The sequence below is a fragment of the Alosa alosa genome, chromosome 2, assembly GCF_017589495.1.
Source record: "Alosa alosa isolate M-15738 ecotype Scorff River chromosome 2, AALO_Geno_1.1, whole genome shotgun sequence".
NCBI classification, from domain to species: Eukaryota; Metazoa; Chordata; class Actinopteri; order Clupeiformes; family Clupeidae; genus Alosa; species Alosa alosa.
Genome location: NC_063190.1, coordinates 1,373,986 through 1,391,795, shown reverse-complemented (window position 1 = coordinate 1,391,795; position 17,810 = coordinate 1,373,986). Strand labels below are relative to the sequence as shown.

Sequence of the window (17,810 nt, the reverse complement as noted above, 5' to 3'; positions counted from 1 at the left end):
TCTTGGCGAATGGGATAGTAAAAATAACTAGAAATGCAATTCCAAGGAATTACCAGTGCATGAAAATGCTAAAGTTGTGATGTAAAATATCATGTATAGTTAAAACAGATAATACAGAGATGGTTACTACGGTGATGCTAGGATAGACATGGTGGTTGCATAGCTTAATAAAAGTTGATAGTTTAAAAGTAGACTGTTTAAAAACTGAATGTAGATAGTTTAAAAGTTGTTGATAGACAGTACGTGAGCTTAGAATTATAAGGTTCTATCTCCACTCCACTATTAATAAAATAAAAAGGTTCCATCTCACAAAACATAAACCGAGTTGGGATTATAAGGTTCTATCTCCAGTAGATTCAATATCCAATCAAAACCCTGAATGAACACAGACGGACCAATCAAATCCCACCTCTTAGCTCTGTAGCCTGGACACAGAGCTAAGGGCTGGACATTAGCCTGCCCTGGACATCTGAAGCCAGCGATGGCGACCAAAAGACTTAAATGTACAGACACCACTAGAAGAGATCGGTAAGTTGAAGCACATAGAGCTGGTATATAATACTTAATTTACAAATCATTAGCTAGCTTATGTAAACCAGCTTGTTTGCCAAGGTAGCTAGCTTAGCATTAGCGAACATTAGCATTAGCGAACATTAGCTTGCTAGCAAACGTTAGAATTAGATTGATAGCTCACCAACAGTTTTGTACCTGTAAATCTCTGTATGTGACAAATAAACATCCTTGTATCCTTGTAGATGGGTAACTGCAGCTTAGCTAACATAACGCCAATTTCTAACTTTACTCCCCTTCCATAAATGCAAGCTAGCTAGCTGCTAGCTTTTTAAACTAGCTAGATTATTGGTGTCTTAATGACTGCAGCCTAACATAATGCCAATTTCTAACTTACTCCCCTTCCATAAATGCAAGTTAACTAGCTTTTTAAGATTGCTAGATTATTGGATACTGATAAAAGTTGGCCCATTTATATCAGGATGATAATTAAATTGTTTTTTGTTACAGAAATGATGATAATGGTGGAAGTCCTCCAAAGAGAGTGGGAGCGGCAAAGAGGACAGTATCTAGTGGTGGGTACTTCTATAGATGGGTGGAATTTCTGTTGTATTTACCGTGCCTTTGTTTGTAAAATACCCAAACTATGTTATCAGTGTCATGAAACAAAATAATAAACTGACACATTATTATAATATTGGATCATGTAATAATAAAGAATCTTTAGCTTCTTTTGGCTACTGCTGGGGTTATGTTTTTGCAGGTTTGATGGGCAGTGATGCTCGAGTTGCACAGATGTTTTCAGACACTACTATGTAGGCAAACATGCCACTGTCAGTGTGTACACTAAGAAGTACTTAATCAATAGGCCTATTTCACTGTTTATCCTGTTCAGTCTTTGTAAGGAAAATGATGGTAGTAGTCCTGAACAGTGTCTCAGTGGGTCCAGTACCAGTTAATTCACGCAGATTGTCCTGGTATAGATGATAGTATTCTGCAAAATGTATGTCTCACCATTAGTTACTTTCCTGTAAATGCTATTGTGATGCTCAGCTGTATTACTTTTTGCAGCCATGCCAGGAGAGGCAGAGACTCCCAGAGCAGCAGCGAGAGGGACAGTAGCAGAGACACCCAGGGCCAGGGCAGCAGAGACAGATACATAACAAAACAGACATACAGAATAATAAATAATAAAAAAGTGACATAGTTTAATGAAATAAATGACCAGTTTTTAAAATGTCATCTTAAAAAAATCCCATTTCCAAATGTGCCAGGATTTTGATATTCTATCCTCAAAGTACCTGTAGGGTGATGGTCTTGTTGAGCTATAATAGTAGATTATACTACATAACAGTTTTGCCAGCTGGGGTGTAAAAACTTTGATGCTCAAAATCTCAGAACTACCCTAAACGGAGATAGAACCTTATAATTCTAAGCTCACGAGTAGATAGTTTAAAAGTTGTTGATAGACAGCTAGTTTAATAGATAGTTTAATGATAGTTTAAAAGTAGACCGTTTAAAAGTTTAAGGTAAATAGTTTAAAAGTTGTTGACAGATTGGAAGTTTAATGAATGTTGATATTCAAATAGTTTAATGGCTGTGTATAGGTAGATATTTGACGATAACTGAAAGTTGGAATGGCTCTAATGTTTGCTAGCAGTTATGCTAAGATTTTTAACTATGCTAACCATGCTACTTAGCTAATGTTTTATAGTAGTGCTAGCAATGCTAATATGTTAACCATGCTACTTAGCTAACATTTTCTAGCAGTTTTGCTAAACATGCTAACTATGTTAGCAATGCTAACTATGCTAATCATGCTACTTAGCTAACTTAACTAACTTTTTCTAGCAGTTTTGCTAAACATGCTAACTATGTTAATTATGTTAACCATGTGACTTTGCTAACCTAGCTAATCATTTTTAGCAGTTTTGCTAAAAATGTTAACTAGCATGCTAACAATGCTAACTATCTTAAAACCATGTTACTTAGCTAATCATTTTTAGCAGTTTGGTTAAAAATGCTAACTAGCATGCTAACTATGCTAACCATGCTAACTAGCTAACTAGCTACAGTGAGTAGGAGTCATAGTTGATGACAAGTAACAGTTACAATGGCTGAACAGTTGAAAAGTTCAGTAGTTTAAAGGGTTAAATTGTTTAACAGTGAAATATTGTAGTGAGGACTTTTATTTTGAAACAGTTTTTTGGCAGAGGAAGCAGTTGAACAGGTTGTGTAGTCTTAATAAGGCCAGTTTGTATGCTTAAAGCCTGAGACTGGCAGTTGATCCAGGTGGCCTGAACACCTGCCATAGGATTCTAATTACTTAACGGCCGTATTATGATGTCACAATCGGCAATGTTAAGTCTAAGGGGATTTTTAAAAAGTTTTTCTTTTAATAGTTTAAAATGTATAAAAGTTGAAAAGACATAGCAGCTTGGTCCGTTTGAAGACCTACGTTACAAAGTTTGAACGAAGTTTCTAAGTTAAACTGTTCAAGAGAAATTGCGTACGGAAAAAGTGGTAAGCGGAATAATAATAAGTTGTTGATGTTGCCTTGGAAGAACAGTACAGTGCATTTTCATGCACTGTAGTAAATTGCCTAGGAAGAACAGTACAGTGCATTTTCATGCACTGTAATAATAACTTTTATTTTGAAACTTGTCTTCACAGTTCTCATGTCATTTACGCTCTTGGAGTGTAAATGCTATCGGCTATTGTGTGGTGAAACACCTGATTCAGAAGGATATTTTCGTCTTATGGCCACAACAACACATGATGGTTTCCGATGCTCTCTGCCCAAGATTTCACCCTGTAGGGCCCATTCAAGCACGATCCGATAGGACACCAACCGAGTTTGACTGAGAAGACAGGAGAAGATAGGCTAAGTATAATGCACATAAACAGTAGCATGTTACGTTAGATAGGCATATTTGAATGGTTTCAGCAGGCACTTACTCAGGGGATAGATGCCCATCAGGTTCACTCGGTGTGGGTCGGTTTGGAAAGATTGTTCTAAAAGTCGTGGACATGAAGGTCCAGATGAATTTGTTTTTAAACTGTGATGCTGCTCCATCACTAAAGATGTGCAGACAACTCACATTTGGGTTTTTTCCATCAGGTCCTCCACCACCTTTGACAGGAATGTACACACAGCCTTCTTACCATGTTCTAAAGCAGGGATGTCAAAGTCAAATACATTAGAGGGCCAAAAAAACAAATTTGCTACAAGCCTAGGGCCGGACTGTTCAATGTTTATTAAAACATATTAAAATGACTGCACGTAACCTATTGAACCAAGACGTGTACTGTATTTTATTTAATGATTAAATGAATAATGACTGTGACTGAAGGCATACTTTGGGGTCATAGGGCCCACCTACATGAACCCACCCCGTCCTCCCACCCTCCATTAAATTATCATAATGATATCACAATTATTATTATTTTTATACTATATTGCTATACATGCACTTCAAAACAGTCAATGTTTAAAGTGCTAAGATTGTTCACAAAAGTTTGTGAAAACATGCACATCAGAGTACTGCTTTACTAATGTAAAATATAATTAGGCCTACAATAGTTTCATTGTTTTTGCATTGTTGCATGATGCTTGCATGAGAAATACTTCTCAAAACAACAGCAGTTATATGGGTGCCGTTGTTTTGGGATGTTTCCCTCATGCAAGCATCATACACTGATAGAATATTTATATGCTATTTAATTACATTTAATTTGAATGCCTGAATGTAAGGATTCAGGAGACACAATACCAGCTTGTGTGAATGGTAAATGGCGGATCAGATCATGCGTAAATCACTGATCTGGAGATCTTTAACTATCTTTAACTAAGACTAATTAATAGCTTTTGGCTGACTTTAATACTTGATGCCAAACAGTGTTTTATATAGTCTGTGCTCTGTTTTTTATGGAAGTTGCATCAATCCACGTCGTTCTATTAAATGTCGTTTCATAATTAGCCTTCCAATAGGTTGAAGCTTAGCTTTGCTACCAACGTGCACACGCATGCATTGAATAAACGCTCATACCACGACTTAATTATATGCCTCTATGTTTGATGACACCAAAATAACAAGTATTTCCTACTAATTGCAGAAATGTTTGTTTTTCTTTTTCTGTCCGCGGCTCCTTGACCGCAAATTATCAGACGATGGCCCGGGAATAATTTCACTCTGCAGACCATTGTCCACATTGCGGACCGCGGCCCATAGTTTGACAAATGGTGACCTGCATGCTGCCATATTAAGGCCTTTTTACGGTGTATTTTAGCCGGGTTTTTGCGTGGAAGGCTCTGTAGAAATCTGGCACCCTAACGAAGTTAAACTGAAAGAGCGTGCTGTTCACAGACACCAGAATGAACGAGTTCACAGTAACGTTCATCAGGCAGTAGTAGCCTAATACAGAACGTTCAGTTCACGTTCGCTCAAAATACATATGAACGAGTGACTTTCAGGCACAACACTGGGGAGGGGGGTAGTTGAAAGTTGACATCTGCCCTGACTAAATACTGATGAATAATGAAGCCGAGGCCCACTTGCGGCGCCGCAGTGAGTTCGTGGGCTACCGTTGCATTGTGGGGAATGGAGTATTGATGCGCAAAACAGCAGCCGGCGCCTGCTGCCTGCGGGCCGGTTCTAATACTAATCAAATAACATCCCGGGGGCCATAGATAATTCATTCGCACATGTCTGCCTTAGAAGCTTCCTAAAAACCTCTATTAGTTAGGGTGGGGGGATTTTGAAGGCGTGGCTTTGCACCTATTTGGCGTCCTTTTGGGCTTAACTGGCAACCCTATTACGAAATGCAAGCTCTGACTGGCTGCCTTTGCTGCCATTCAAAAGAATGTAACTTTGCTGGCTTCAGAACCAACTTTTTACAGCTATGGCCCATTCACAGATTCAGCCTTATACTCTAAGCTAATGCATATGCCCGGAGGCTGTTTGGGTCATCACCTAATTCTATGCCTAATAGCTATCCCAACTTCGTTACAGCATAACTCTCGCCAAAATGCAACCTAGGGTCTTTTTGTGAATGGATCAATCAAGTCAAATTTTTGTTTAAAAGCTGAAAACAATGTTCTCAATGCTCGAGTTGATGTAGAGACCCTGGTGATACTTCAAGCAAAGTTTCATGTTGTGTCAAGCCTTCTTAGTGTTTTAAAAATAGCGATTTTGATGCGGTCATAGTAGTGCCCCTAGCACTCCCATTCAAAAGGCCATTTGACAAGATACCGACAATACGGTCAATCTTAAAAGTGGCGCTTCCGTCCTAATTATGCTTTTAAATGAGTTTGACTCAGGTACATTCACAAAAAGACCCAAGGTTGCATTTCGGCAAGAGTTACGCTTTAAGGTGGAATGCATTAAGGTGGCTGCGGGGCAGGGATGGATTACTGTAAAGCTTGAATAACTCTTCTATCTATCTATCTATCTATCTCCAGTCTTTCAAGAATACAGTATTTCCCAAATCTTGTCAAAGTCTTCTGGTGTATGGGTGGCATAAGTCTCAAGTCTTAACGCTGTCAAGTCCCAAGTCAAGACAGAGATGTCTCAAGTAAGTCCAAGTCAAGTCTTACTAAAGCCAAGTATAAGTCCTTATTTTTTTGAGTCCTAAACAAGTCAACCACATATTAATATTCCATCAATCATGCTTTCAAGATAATTCTTATCAATACATGATACTTTACAAATTGAAAAAGTTTTAAAACACTTATCACGATCCCAAAGACAAAGTATCCTTTGTTCTCTTACAGAGGAAAAGTAAAATACTGGTTTTGAAATGAATGACTTACTGGAAATTCTATGTTACAGTGTGTGGATGACTATTTTGGATGGGTGAGTGAATAGCTTTTACAGTGTGTCATGCACCTTACATTTTTCAGTAGCCATAGGTATGTAGATTTGAACAATTTGGGTGCCTATTTCCGACCTTTCTCACAGCCCAAGCGGATTTGTACACGCAGCCTTACAACACTATTTACAGCTCTTCGAGCCACGCTAAAATTTTATTTTTGGTATGGTTATGGAATTTGGCAGAAGCTTTTGTCCAAAACGACATACAAATACAAAAACAATATAATACTTAAAATTTAACAAGGAACAGATTAGAATGTTGGTCAAACTATAATAAGGAGAAAAGCAATAATAAACAACCATGTCAATTCAATCAATAGCAATGCAAATGAGGGAAGAGCCCAAAAAATATACTTAAAAAAAAAAAAATACTTAAAAAAAAATGAAAAAGAAAAAAAAAAGCAATAATAAATAATAATGTCCATTCAATCAATAATATAAAAACAATAACATGGACAAGACTACATTAAGGAGGATATCAATAATAAACAATAATGTCAAATGAATCAACAGATTAAAATGGTAATAGCTAATTTAGATACACTTATGGTGTGGGTGCTCGTGTTTCTTTAGAAATCCACCGTCTTGGTTTGTATAGAAATGAATATTAAGTGACGCATACATGTAAGAGGTCGTAAATACGGGATGGTTGGTAATAGGTGACGTTTCGATAACTGACTTGCGCAGGCTTAACTTGACGTGAAAGTATAAGCGGAGCGTCTGTTTTATATATAATTATTTATTCCATACATGTGTAAGGCTCTGTTCATCCGTCACCATCATTGCATACAAGTGAACTGGCATATATGCAGGTATGGGAAACCGTAATACCTAAAATATAACAACCAACACTTACCGTAATTACCGTAATGTATTGATAAGAGCGTTATCCAAAAATTATACTTAACACTTTGAATGCCGCGCTGTTTTGTTGACCATATTTGTAGAGCCACAGCATATTCTATGTTAAAGCTATGGACAAATACTATGACTCGTTTGAAAGGTGAGACTTTAAGCTCTCTGTGGGTACAAACCGTTTATTGACATGCCTCTGTTCCTGAGAAATCTCACGCTAACAGTGGCTATCAAAATTCCTGTTTTTTTCTAGAAATGGAGATATAGCGTCTTTTATGAAATATGCACTGTTTGACCTGAGAAGTGTTGCCTGTAAAGTTTCCGGGAAGTGACCTAGCGATACCTGGCGAGACTGCCACCTAGTGATAAACCCACGAAAATAAATGGCCTGGTTTTGATCTGACGTGCATGCGTCACTGATTCGACCCAAAACAGCAGCCACCCAAAGCAGAGTTTGTGCGTATTTGTTTAGTTTTCGATCGTTATCTATTTCAGTTCTATTCATCATCAAGTTCCCAAAATTGCACATAAGGTGTGTTTATTTTCGTAATTTTTTTTAAAAAAGCTAAAAATGCAATAGTGCGTTTTTGGCACTCCAAGCATAAACAAATAACAAATAAAATTACTTGACTTGACTCCACGCATGGCAACAAAAAACTTAATATTGTGTTTTTGGCACTCAAAGTGTTAACATCGCCCATATCAGGATCCAACACCATAGTTATAGGGCAGCCGTGGTCCACTGGTTAGCACTCTGGACTTGTAACCGGAGGGTTGCCGGTTCGAGCCCTGACCAGTGGGCCGCGGCTGAAGTGCCCTTGAGCAAGGCACCTAACCCCTCACTGCTCCCCGAGCGCCGTCATTGTAGCAGGCAGCTCACTGCGCCGGGATTAGTGTGTGCTTCACCTCACTGTGTGTTCACTGTGTGCTGTTTGTGTTTCACTAATTCACCGATTGGGTTAAATGCAGAGACCAAATTTCCCTCCCGGGATCAAAAAAGTATATATACTTATACTATACTTATACTTATTTCTGAATCATTTGCACTGCACTTTCAAAATTAATTCCAACATCGCAGGGCCTACTCCTGTCCAAGTAGCCTACACTACAGATAGCCTTATGCAGTATTATAGTTATTTAGGCCTACTGAATGCCCACAGTTAGCCTACACAAATACTGTACCTACCTATAAGCATTTCAAAGAGCGTTTTAATGTCATAAAGGCCATAGCCTAGGCTACTCAACACCAGCTGAGTAAACAATGAGCCTATTTACTTGCTGAACATAACGCTGCTATGGGTGTAAGTTTGAAATGCCATCAGTCATTGATGGTAATTTCGTAATAGTTTTGGTTAGCTCCATGGACAAAATTAAAGTGGCTATCCTATATAATGAACCACGTCACAGAATCAGAGGATCCGTCACAATATCACAGAATCTACTTAGTCAGACGACAAATGGGAGCATGTTCAGTGATGATAATCCCTTTTCCGTTCTCATACTAGGTAAAAGACCCTGCAATCCATGCAAAATAACGCTGCATTGCAGGTGTAACGTTAACAATGAACTTGAAACTGCTGAAGTTGGTATGGGCAGAAAATAGTTTTTTTTAGGCTATATTTTTTATAAGATACAAACAATTTCAAGGTTTGTTAATACAATAATACACACACACACACACACACATTAGGGCTATCAAAATAACTCGATTATATTTCGATTAATTAATTCCAAAAATGTAACGCTGATTAATCTCCTTTTATAGTGGCATTTGACCCAGAGCAGTCTGGCTATCGTGACTGAAGGCAGATGAGCAAGCACTGCTTTGAATGAAACATATTAGCCTCAAGACCTGTTGACCGGAGCATCAATCTAGGCTACTATTTCTGCAGTAAGGAATTTCCGTTGCCTTCCATATAGATCGTCAGGTCTGAAGTAGCACCTCAATGCAAAACAATCCGGAGTTACGAGCTTTTACTGTCTATGGTTACGAGTTAGCACACCTCTTGAGGATAATAATGCTAGCCGCCAGCCTTTTCAAAGTTAACTTTGCTACCGTTTTGCTGAGCCTACCCTATGATCGACTAACTAACTGACAAACTCCCTTAATAAATGGACTACATTTGTTGCACACTTGAAACAAACTGTCTTCAAAAGTATGTAGAAGGTGGTTATATTTATTTCCAATCCAATAACTTCACATTTACATTTCCGCTTGCACTTGTAGGCTATGCTGCTTTAATTTCTGTTCCTACTATTTAGTTTATTTTCTTGAACTGCTATTTCTTATCCTGGACTGCCACCTACTGGATAGAAAAAGCAACAACCTAATAATTATGTGAATAAAAATCTACATGTTTGAATGGCCAAAAAAAAGGATAGATCATAGGTGGTATTCCACACATTACCTTGGTGTTAAGGTAGCCTACTCTGCACATGTCATTGACAGTGAGTGGTAACTTCAGTCATTTGCATTTATCATGCTAAAAATCGGACACCAGCCACTATGCTGATGCCTGACCCAAAGGGAAAATTATAATAACAGAGAGTGACGTTGAACTTTAAAGTCTATAATGTTGGTTTGGCTGTTCATTGATTCACTCATTTGCCAAACTTGTTTTTAAGATATGTTCATGCAAAAATGGATGCATGTGATTCATTTAGATTAATTAATCACAGAGTATGTAATTAACTAGATTATTTTTTTCAATTGACAGTCCTAATATATATATATATATATATATATATATAGGTGGTATATATATATATATATATATATATATATATATATATATATATATATACACACACACAGTTAAGAGCAAAATTATTCAAACCCCTGGCAAATATTGATGTAATGTTGATTTTCTTTTGACCAATATGTTTGTTCTGACTGAAAATGACACTGCCACATGCCAAAAGGTTGTAAGACAATGTGGTAGAAACATGGAATTAAAAAAAATAAATAGTTTTTTTAATCTTTTTTAATGAAAAATGGCATGTCCAAAATTATTCATACCCTTTTTAAATAATCAATGTAAACATCTTTATTTACCATCAAAGCTCTCGGAATGGTTCTTATAGTAGCCTACCTACCAAGCCTTTCCATGTCTCCACAATGATTTTAGACTGCACCTTTTAGCAGCAATCTAGGTTGATGCAGGAACGAATATTTGCCATCATTTTGGCCTTGTGCTAACTTTTTTGACTGATTGAGGTCTGAACTCTGTTAACCATTTCTTGCCTTGTTTAGCTGTATGTTTCTGGATCATTGTATGGTTTAATGGTCCAATGATGCCTATTGGGGCAGGTTTCTTGGCACACTGCCTGATCTTTTCCTCCAGAATCTCAGTGTAGCCTCTTGCTTTAGTGTTACCGTTGATTATTTAAAAAGGGTATGAATAATTTTGGACTTGCCATTTTTACTAAAATTGCACAAAAAAAATATAAAAACAAGTATTTTTTTGATTCCATGTTTCTACCATGTTATCTTACAACCTTTTGGCATGTGGCAGTGTCATTTTCAGTCAGAACAAACATATTGGTCAAGAGAAAATCAACATCACATCAATATTTGTCAGGGGTATGAATAATTTTGTTCTTAACTGCATATATATATAGCATGAAAAAAAAGTTGTGTACACAAAAAAATACTGTTGTTAAAATGTTCATTTAGGAGACATCCCCAAAATGCGCGAGGAACCCGATTGGTTTGGAAACATGCACCCTAATTTGCTTGCGCTACATGTCTATCAAGCTGAGGTATTTTGACAGGTCTGATCGAAGATCTTAAAGCTGAACGCCTACCACAAATGTGAGATGGATAAAACAGTAAGATGACATTAAAAACAGCAATCATGACAATTACCATTTGTGAAGTCGATTTGAAATCTAGTTAAATATTAATATGTCATATCAAGTAGACCTTGACAGTAACAGCTAAGCTGACTAGCGGCTATTCTTGCACCTCTGATTAATGTAATAATATGAATTAAAAGGCCTACTTAAAAAAATAATATGTTGAATTATTGCTCAGATATGGGCCTAATGGACGTAAGACAACAACATATAAATGCCTATTGCATGAGTAATTCATAGGGACCTTAGTGGACCATATTGATAGGCCTACAACACTAAAAATAGGCTACTATGCTTATTGATTACATCGTCTAATTTACAGGTAAAAGTTTTGTCCAATGTTGAGTGTCAACAAGGTTTCCGGGAAAGGCACAAAAATTATGAAAACTACAAAAAAAGAGGAAAAGAAAGAGAGAGGAAAGGCCAGAGCAAAATGTCAGTAAGGAGAAAGAAAGGATGCGGGCTCTGGCAAGAGAGACAGAGGAAAAGACGACTTTGACTTAAAAACCAAAGTTTATCTGTACCCGGGTCTCCCAAGTGTGCATATAAGACAAAGCAGTCACTTGGGCGAGCAGTCAAACGAGTCCTTACTGCTCTTCCTCAAAGTCCAAACAAACAAAAAAAGGCAAAAGATTTCTGAGGCAATTGGATTCAATGGCTACACTGAAAAAAAAGGAAAGTATTAGTCACCACAGAGCTCATAAAACAAAAGGTCAGGGAGTTTTATGTGCGTTATGACATCTCTCGACAGGCACCTGGTAAGAAAAATGCTGTTGTTATAAAAGAGGGTGGAGTTAATAAGGAATATCAAAAGAGGCACTTAACTATGTCTATTTTAGAGGCATTTAGAACCCGGAGGATAGGAAAAACAAAATTTGCAGAGCTGCGGCCAGGGGAGGTCTTCACAAAAGCAGAAACACCTCGTAATGTTTGCCTCTGTAAACATCACGAAAACACACAAATGCTGCTTGAGAGTTTACACAAACACATTCCTCGACATGCCTTCCAAAGCATCTCAACCTTTATCAGAGCTCTGGTCTGCAGTCCTGACTCTGTGTGCATGTTGAACAGATGTGAGACCTGCTGTGATGCAATTCTCCTTAAGAACCTTATTAGCAACATCCCAGATGAAGACAAGAACACCCAAACAACATGGCCTTCATGGGAATCTGAAGGGGGGTTTCAGGTTAAACTGATGAAGAGTGTAGTATTGGGGGATGTGCTTGCATCACTGTTGGCTTCAGCCACTACATTTCTTAAGCACTATATAAAAAGAAAACAAAGTGCAATGTTCCAAGAGAAGAGAAAAGACACAAGTGAAGCTGTTGCAGTGTTACAGATTGATTTTGCAGAAAACTACACCCCTGCATATCAAGATGAAATTCACCTTTGGCTAAGCCCCGCCCCCCTTAGTTACTGTTGCTACGTCCGACAACTTCTGGGCTCTGGTTTTCTGACTGGTTATCCTAAGACTCTGGTTAGGTATCAACAACATGGCTTATGCTGACAGCTCTTCCTGCTGAACTTTTGTCAAACTTTTATAAAGCAGCAAATAAAGTGTCCGATAGGAGTAGACAAAAGGGTCTGCAATATGCGTTCGAAGGCTATATTCAGGACATACAGGTGAAACGCAAAGAACAACAAGGCATCCAAATAGAGGCAAAAGCATACCGGTCACAGTCAAAAAATGAACCACCGCATATCCTACTAATCGAGACGGAGGCTGGGACTGACAATATCAAGGAGCAACACTGTTCATGCAAAGCTGGGTACGTCTCTATTCATTTATAAAATCGTTATTACGAAGCAAACGGACTAACGTTACGCACGTATAGTTCTACGTTGTATTTATTCAGCGTGTGCTATCAACAATCGGTAGACTATTCAACTTAAACTCTAACTTAAGGTGATGTTATGGTTAGCTCCACAGGGTTTTGCGCGCACATCATTGGGCTTATCCATACCCTGGATCTCTGCAAGGCACAACACATAAACGCTGTGCCAGTTCAGTCCTCCACAAGCTTACCCCAACAATGGCATAAGCCAAGAGGTGCTAAAGTAGCACCACAGCCTGTGACAGCAGTCGTTGTGGCCAGGGCCAAGACAGAGCGAAAACGGAGACCCATCTTCTGCCAATACAGCAATGACAGGTGAGTCACAGCTATGTTGATTTTTAACACCATGTAGGCTGGCTATCCCATTGTGTCCTTCCACCATAACCAACTTAATTGTATGTAGCCTATGTGTTTGAGAGCACATGACATAGGCAGAAATGTATTTTGTATTTCAGATTACTTGACATACGTAGAAATGTGTGACTTTTCCATCTCACAGGGCCATCTCTGAGGTAACAGATCAGGATTTGTTGTTATTGAGACAGCTGACAGGGACACCTATGAGCTACATAGCAAGCAAACCCCAGATAGATGTAGTGATAGGTCAGGAGAAGTACCCTCTTGGAAGTGGCTTGAGCTACCAGGTAAAGCAGATTATGTAAAACTGTTACAGATAATGACTAATTTATCATTTGCAGGAAGACATTTTATTACAGTCACATAGCCAACATACATTTGATTTAATTTACAATAACAACACAATAATTGATTTATGAACCATGTTAAAAAAAACAAACATTCAAATTTAGGAGCTTAGCTGTGTGTAGACAGATCATTGTGCTGTATCCTATGCTTTTATAATGTTCGGCTGGAAATTGGACAGCATACAGACCACGAACCATATCTGATTTATGTTTCCAAGCCTGACATTAGGGATCCGTCCAGAAACCATTTTAAATTTCTTCACTTTGGCTATGGCTCTTTCTACATGTACTTTCGGTGTTTGGCTATTTTCTTTGTCATCTCAACGCCTGTAGCTGGCATCTGACTATTTGATTTGGCAAAGGGGAATGTTCAAATTAAGCCCAAGCTCCTTTACATCCTTCTCAATAAGAAAACCCTTATCCACCATGAGCCCATCACCTGCCTTAAGATAGCCACACTGAAGCAGACCTTTCAGTAAATCTTTGATCCCACATTGTCTAAATAGCTCTTGGTCTGAGATTGATCCCGTGTAAAGTGTGGATACAAAGATAATGGCACCAATGAGGATCACAGGCAATAAGACATTTAAGTGTGTTGGCAGATTTGTAGTTTGAGTAAGTCTGACTTTGAAGTAACAGTGATGTTGGTTTTTCTGTCTTAATCTCTGTACCATCAAGAATAGCAAATGTTGTTGGGAACTCTGCTCTGTAGTTGTCAGGCATGTTTTCTGTTATTGTGTCCCTGTGTGGCCAAATAGACATGTTGCCTAGCCTACCATACATGAAATCAATCCATGAATTGAATAAAGTGCTAACAGTTCGTTCTGGAATTTGAAATTTGAAGGCCAGCTCTTTCAGATCAAAGTTTTGCCTCAGCTTCATAAGCACAAGTAGGAACTGTTGTCTTAAAGGCATGAGGTTGATTTGCTGATCTACTCTGTGGTATGTCACAGGGCTAAGTGTTTGTGTATCCGTTGCAGTACTGGGTATCCTAAAAAAAGCACACAGCTTGTTGAACTCATCATAACTAAAACCTGTGCTGTACTTAAAGTACTCAGGCACATTGCAGTTAGATATAGTCTCTGGTGTGAGTTGGTAATGAGCTTGAGTGGGTGTGGTGTGGGTGAGTGAGTGAGATGAGTGAGTTTGAATCTCTTCCCTCAGCAAGGCATTTTCTTTTTCTTTATCGGCAAGTTGCCTCTTTAATTGATTTATTTCTTCTTGGTCCTCTGTGCGATCCTGGTGTGGATCCTCTGTGGGAATGTGGTCTGTGGGAATCTGGTCTGCTGTGTGAATCTGGTTTTCTGTGTAAATCATAACAATGACATTAATAAAATGAGGCCTAGTTAAAAAAAAAAAAAAAAAAAACAAGAAACGTAATGTAAATAATAAATGTTTTTTTTCCCCTTCAATGCATACAGCTCCCACTTTTGGACAACACTTCACAAGCATCCTCCCTATCAAACTCCAGTGACTTCCCAGCATTCCCTTTGCCACCACAGCCAGGCTCTTTCTGTACTGTCCTTAATAAAGTGCAAATGGAAAGGTTCAGTACCATAGTAGTCTCAAAGGCTGAGGCAGAGGCACTTGAGAAAAACACCAGACAGCAGAGTAGCAACAACATCTGGCATCATGTCCGCTCTATTCGCCTAACCTCATCGTCCTTCAAAAGAATAATCTCTAGAAGAGCTGACTTTGAACAACTTGCCATCATCATGCAGAGGAAGAAGAAGAGCATCATGGCAAAAGCCATGAAGAGAGGCCTGGAGCTTGAGCCAGCCGCTGCAGCCCAGTATGCGGTCATCACTGGTAATGATGTGCAAGTGTGTGGGTTTGTCATCAACCCTAATGCCCCCTATTTGGGTACATCCCCTGACAGAAGGGTTCAGAGTGGTGAGAGTGAGACCTATGGACTACTCGAAATTAAATGTCCAATGAAAGTCAGCTACACCGATTGCCAGTACCTTAAAAAGGGTAGCGATGACACCTACAGGCTCAATCGTACTCACGAATATTACTTCCAAATCATGGGACAATTGGGGATAACTGGGATGCCATGGTGTGACCTTTTTGTGTCATGTGAAAGTGACTATCACCTGGAGCGAATTTGTTTTGATCCCGATATGTGGAGGAAAATAAAAGATAAACTTGACTGGTACTTTTTTGAGCACTTTCTCCCTACAATGTGCAATGACAGTCCACAACCGTCCACATGAACTGTAGCCTACCTGTTTCAATGACCATGGAAAACTCCTCTGATGTGGTGTCCTGCACTGATGAGCCTGATACTGTGGAGATGCCTCTGTAAATAGATAGATACATACAAATAAATACATATGTAAAATCGATTAAAGTGTTTGATATTGTTCTGATACTGTGTTGTGGCTGTAATATTTTTTCTGTGATTGAATTATTTAATTATATCTCTTACCTCTTAGTTGGCAGTCTTCGACTTTTGACTGCACTTCCTCCACCAGGAATAGCAGGGACTGGATTTGGGGATTCGGGACTTGGTTCTCCATTAACAAAATGCTGAAATAGTGATGTAAAATATTGTTGGACTGTGGCAACACGCTGGCGGTAGTCACCTTAAAACTACCACAGCGATTCTGTAACATTAACGTTAGGTGTTTGTATCTTTAATAACGGTTAGCTAACATCCAGCCGCTAGTCAAAGAAAACAATCCTGATTTACGTGATAGCTAAGCTATCCCTAAACTTGCTTGCTAGCACATTGATTCTTCAATAATTAGGGTAGAGAACCGAAATCATAACCTAACACAGCATAAAATTGTCTAACTAGTATATCATATAACTTCACAGTAAGGTTAAAAGCAAAATTTACCTTAGAGCACACAAAAGTGTGCTTGTTGATCCTCGAGGGGTTTAGCTGACTGAGGACGTCCACACAGTTTAATCCAAAGACGACACTTGTCAGGATTTGACTTCGGTTTTGGGAAGGGGAAAAAACGGACACCCCCCTCCAACCTGTCTGGGAAACGCGTATCTGTATTACAAATGCCCCAGGCACAACGTTTAACCATATTTTTGATCAAACTACCTGCCGAGACCGAAAATATGAGACGCCTGCGTTAAAGTCAATGGAGCGATGTGAAAAAGTGTCGGACCTCTATGGGAGCTCGTTGTTGGCTGCGCTGTGATTGGTCAATCTACATTCTAGGGTGTGGCTTAGCCAAAGGTGAATTCAGGCAGCCCATTGGACCAGTAGACAAGTCACACTTTTCCCAGCTTATGGATGGTGCAAAGGTGAGGCTCAATCCTATGCCATTGTCAATGATTCTTTAGAACAGACATGTCAAAGTCAAGGCCCGCGAATGAATTATCTACGGCCCCCGGGATGATATTTGATTAGTATTAAGACCCATTCACACCAAGAACGATAACTATAACTATAACCATAACGATAAAAGCGTTCACACTGAACAACGATAAACAAAGTCTCTCATTGTGTTAATAAATGTGAGGGCTAAAATTCGATGGGTTCTGATTGGCTATTAGCATTTTATCGTTGTGAAAATCGCTCTGAAAGTGATCCCCAACGATATCGTTCTTCATGTCGTTATTGTTATAGTTCATGTGTGAACGTCGTCATTCATATTAACGAGAATGATATTTATTTATAGTTATCGTTATCGTTTTTGGTGTGAATGGGCCTTTAGAACCGGCCCGCAGGCAGCAGCCGCCGGCTGCTGTTTTGCGCATCAATACTCCATTCCCCACAATGCAACGGTAGCCCATGAACTCACTGCGGCGCCGCAAGTGGGCCTCGGCTTCATACGTCATCAGTATTCAGTCAGGGCAGATGTCAACTTTCAACTACCCCCCTCCCCAGTGTTGTGCCTGAAAGTCACTCGTTCATATGTATTTTGAGCGAACGTGAACTGAACGTTCTGTATTAGGCTACTACTGCCTGATGAACGTTACTGTGAACTCGTTCATTCTGGTGTCTGTGAACAGCACGCTCTTTCAGTTTAACTTCGTTAGGGTGCCAGATTTCTACAGAGCCTTCCACGCGAAAACCCGGCTAAAACACACCGTAAAAAGGCCTTAATATGGCAGCATGCAGGTCACCATTTGTCAAACTATGGGCCGCGGTCCGCAATGTGGACAATGGTCTGCAGAGTGAAATTATTCCCGGGCCATCATTTCTGCAA

General features: G+C 39.1%; 1 protein-coding gene across 1 annotated transcript; it reads left to right on the top strand.

Annotated features, from left to right (window-relative positions):
- The first annotated feature begins 10,853 nt into the window (after positions 1–10,853).
- LOC125291336 lies at positions 10,854–15,851 on the top strand. Its single transcript, XM_048238046.1, has 4 exons — positions 10,854–12,865; positions 13,019–13,246; positions 13,431–13,575; positions 15,057–15,851. The coding sequence occupies exons 1-4, from the start codon at positions 12,597–12,599 to the stop codon at positions 15,849–15,851; spliced, it is 1,437 nt and encodes a 478-aa protein (XP_048094003.1). The 5' UTR covers positions 10,854–12,596.
- The last annotated feature ends 1,959 nt before the right edge of the window (positions 15,852–17,810 follow it).

What these genes read in the sequence shown, in the direction of transcription:
- LOC125291336 (XM_048238046.1), top strand. Translation starts at nt 12,597, where the DNA reads ATGCTGACAGCTCTTCCTGCTGAACTTTTGTCAAACTTTTATAAAGCA. An exon ending in CACTGTTCATGCAAAGCTGG is followed by an intron (nt 12,866 to 13,018) that starts GTACGTCTCTAT and finishes TGTTATGGTTAG; the next exon opens with CTCCACAGGGTTTTGCGCGC. An exon ending in GAAGTGGCTTGAGCTACCAG is followed by an intron (nt 13,576 to 15,056) that starts GTAAAGCAGATT and finishes CAATGCATACAG; the next exon opens with CTCCCACTTTTGGACAACAC.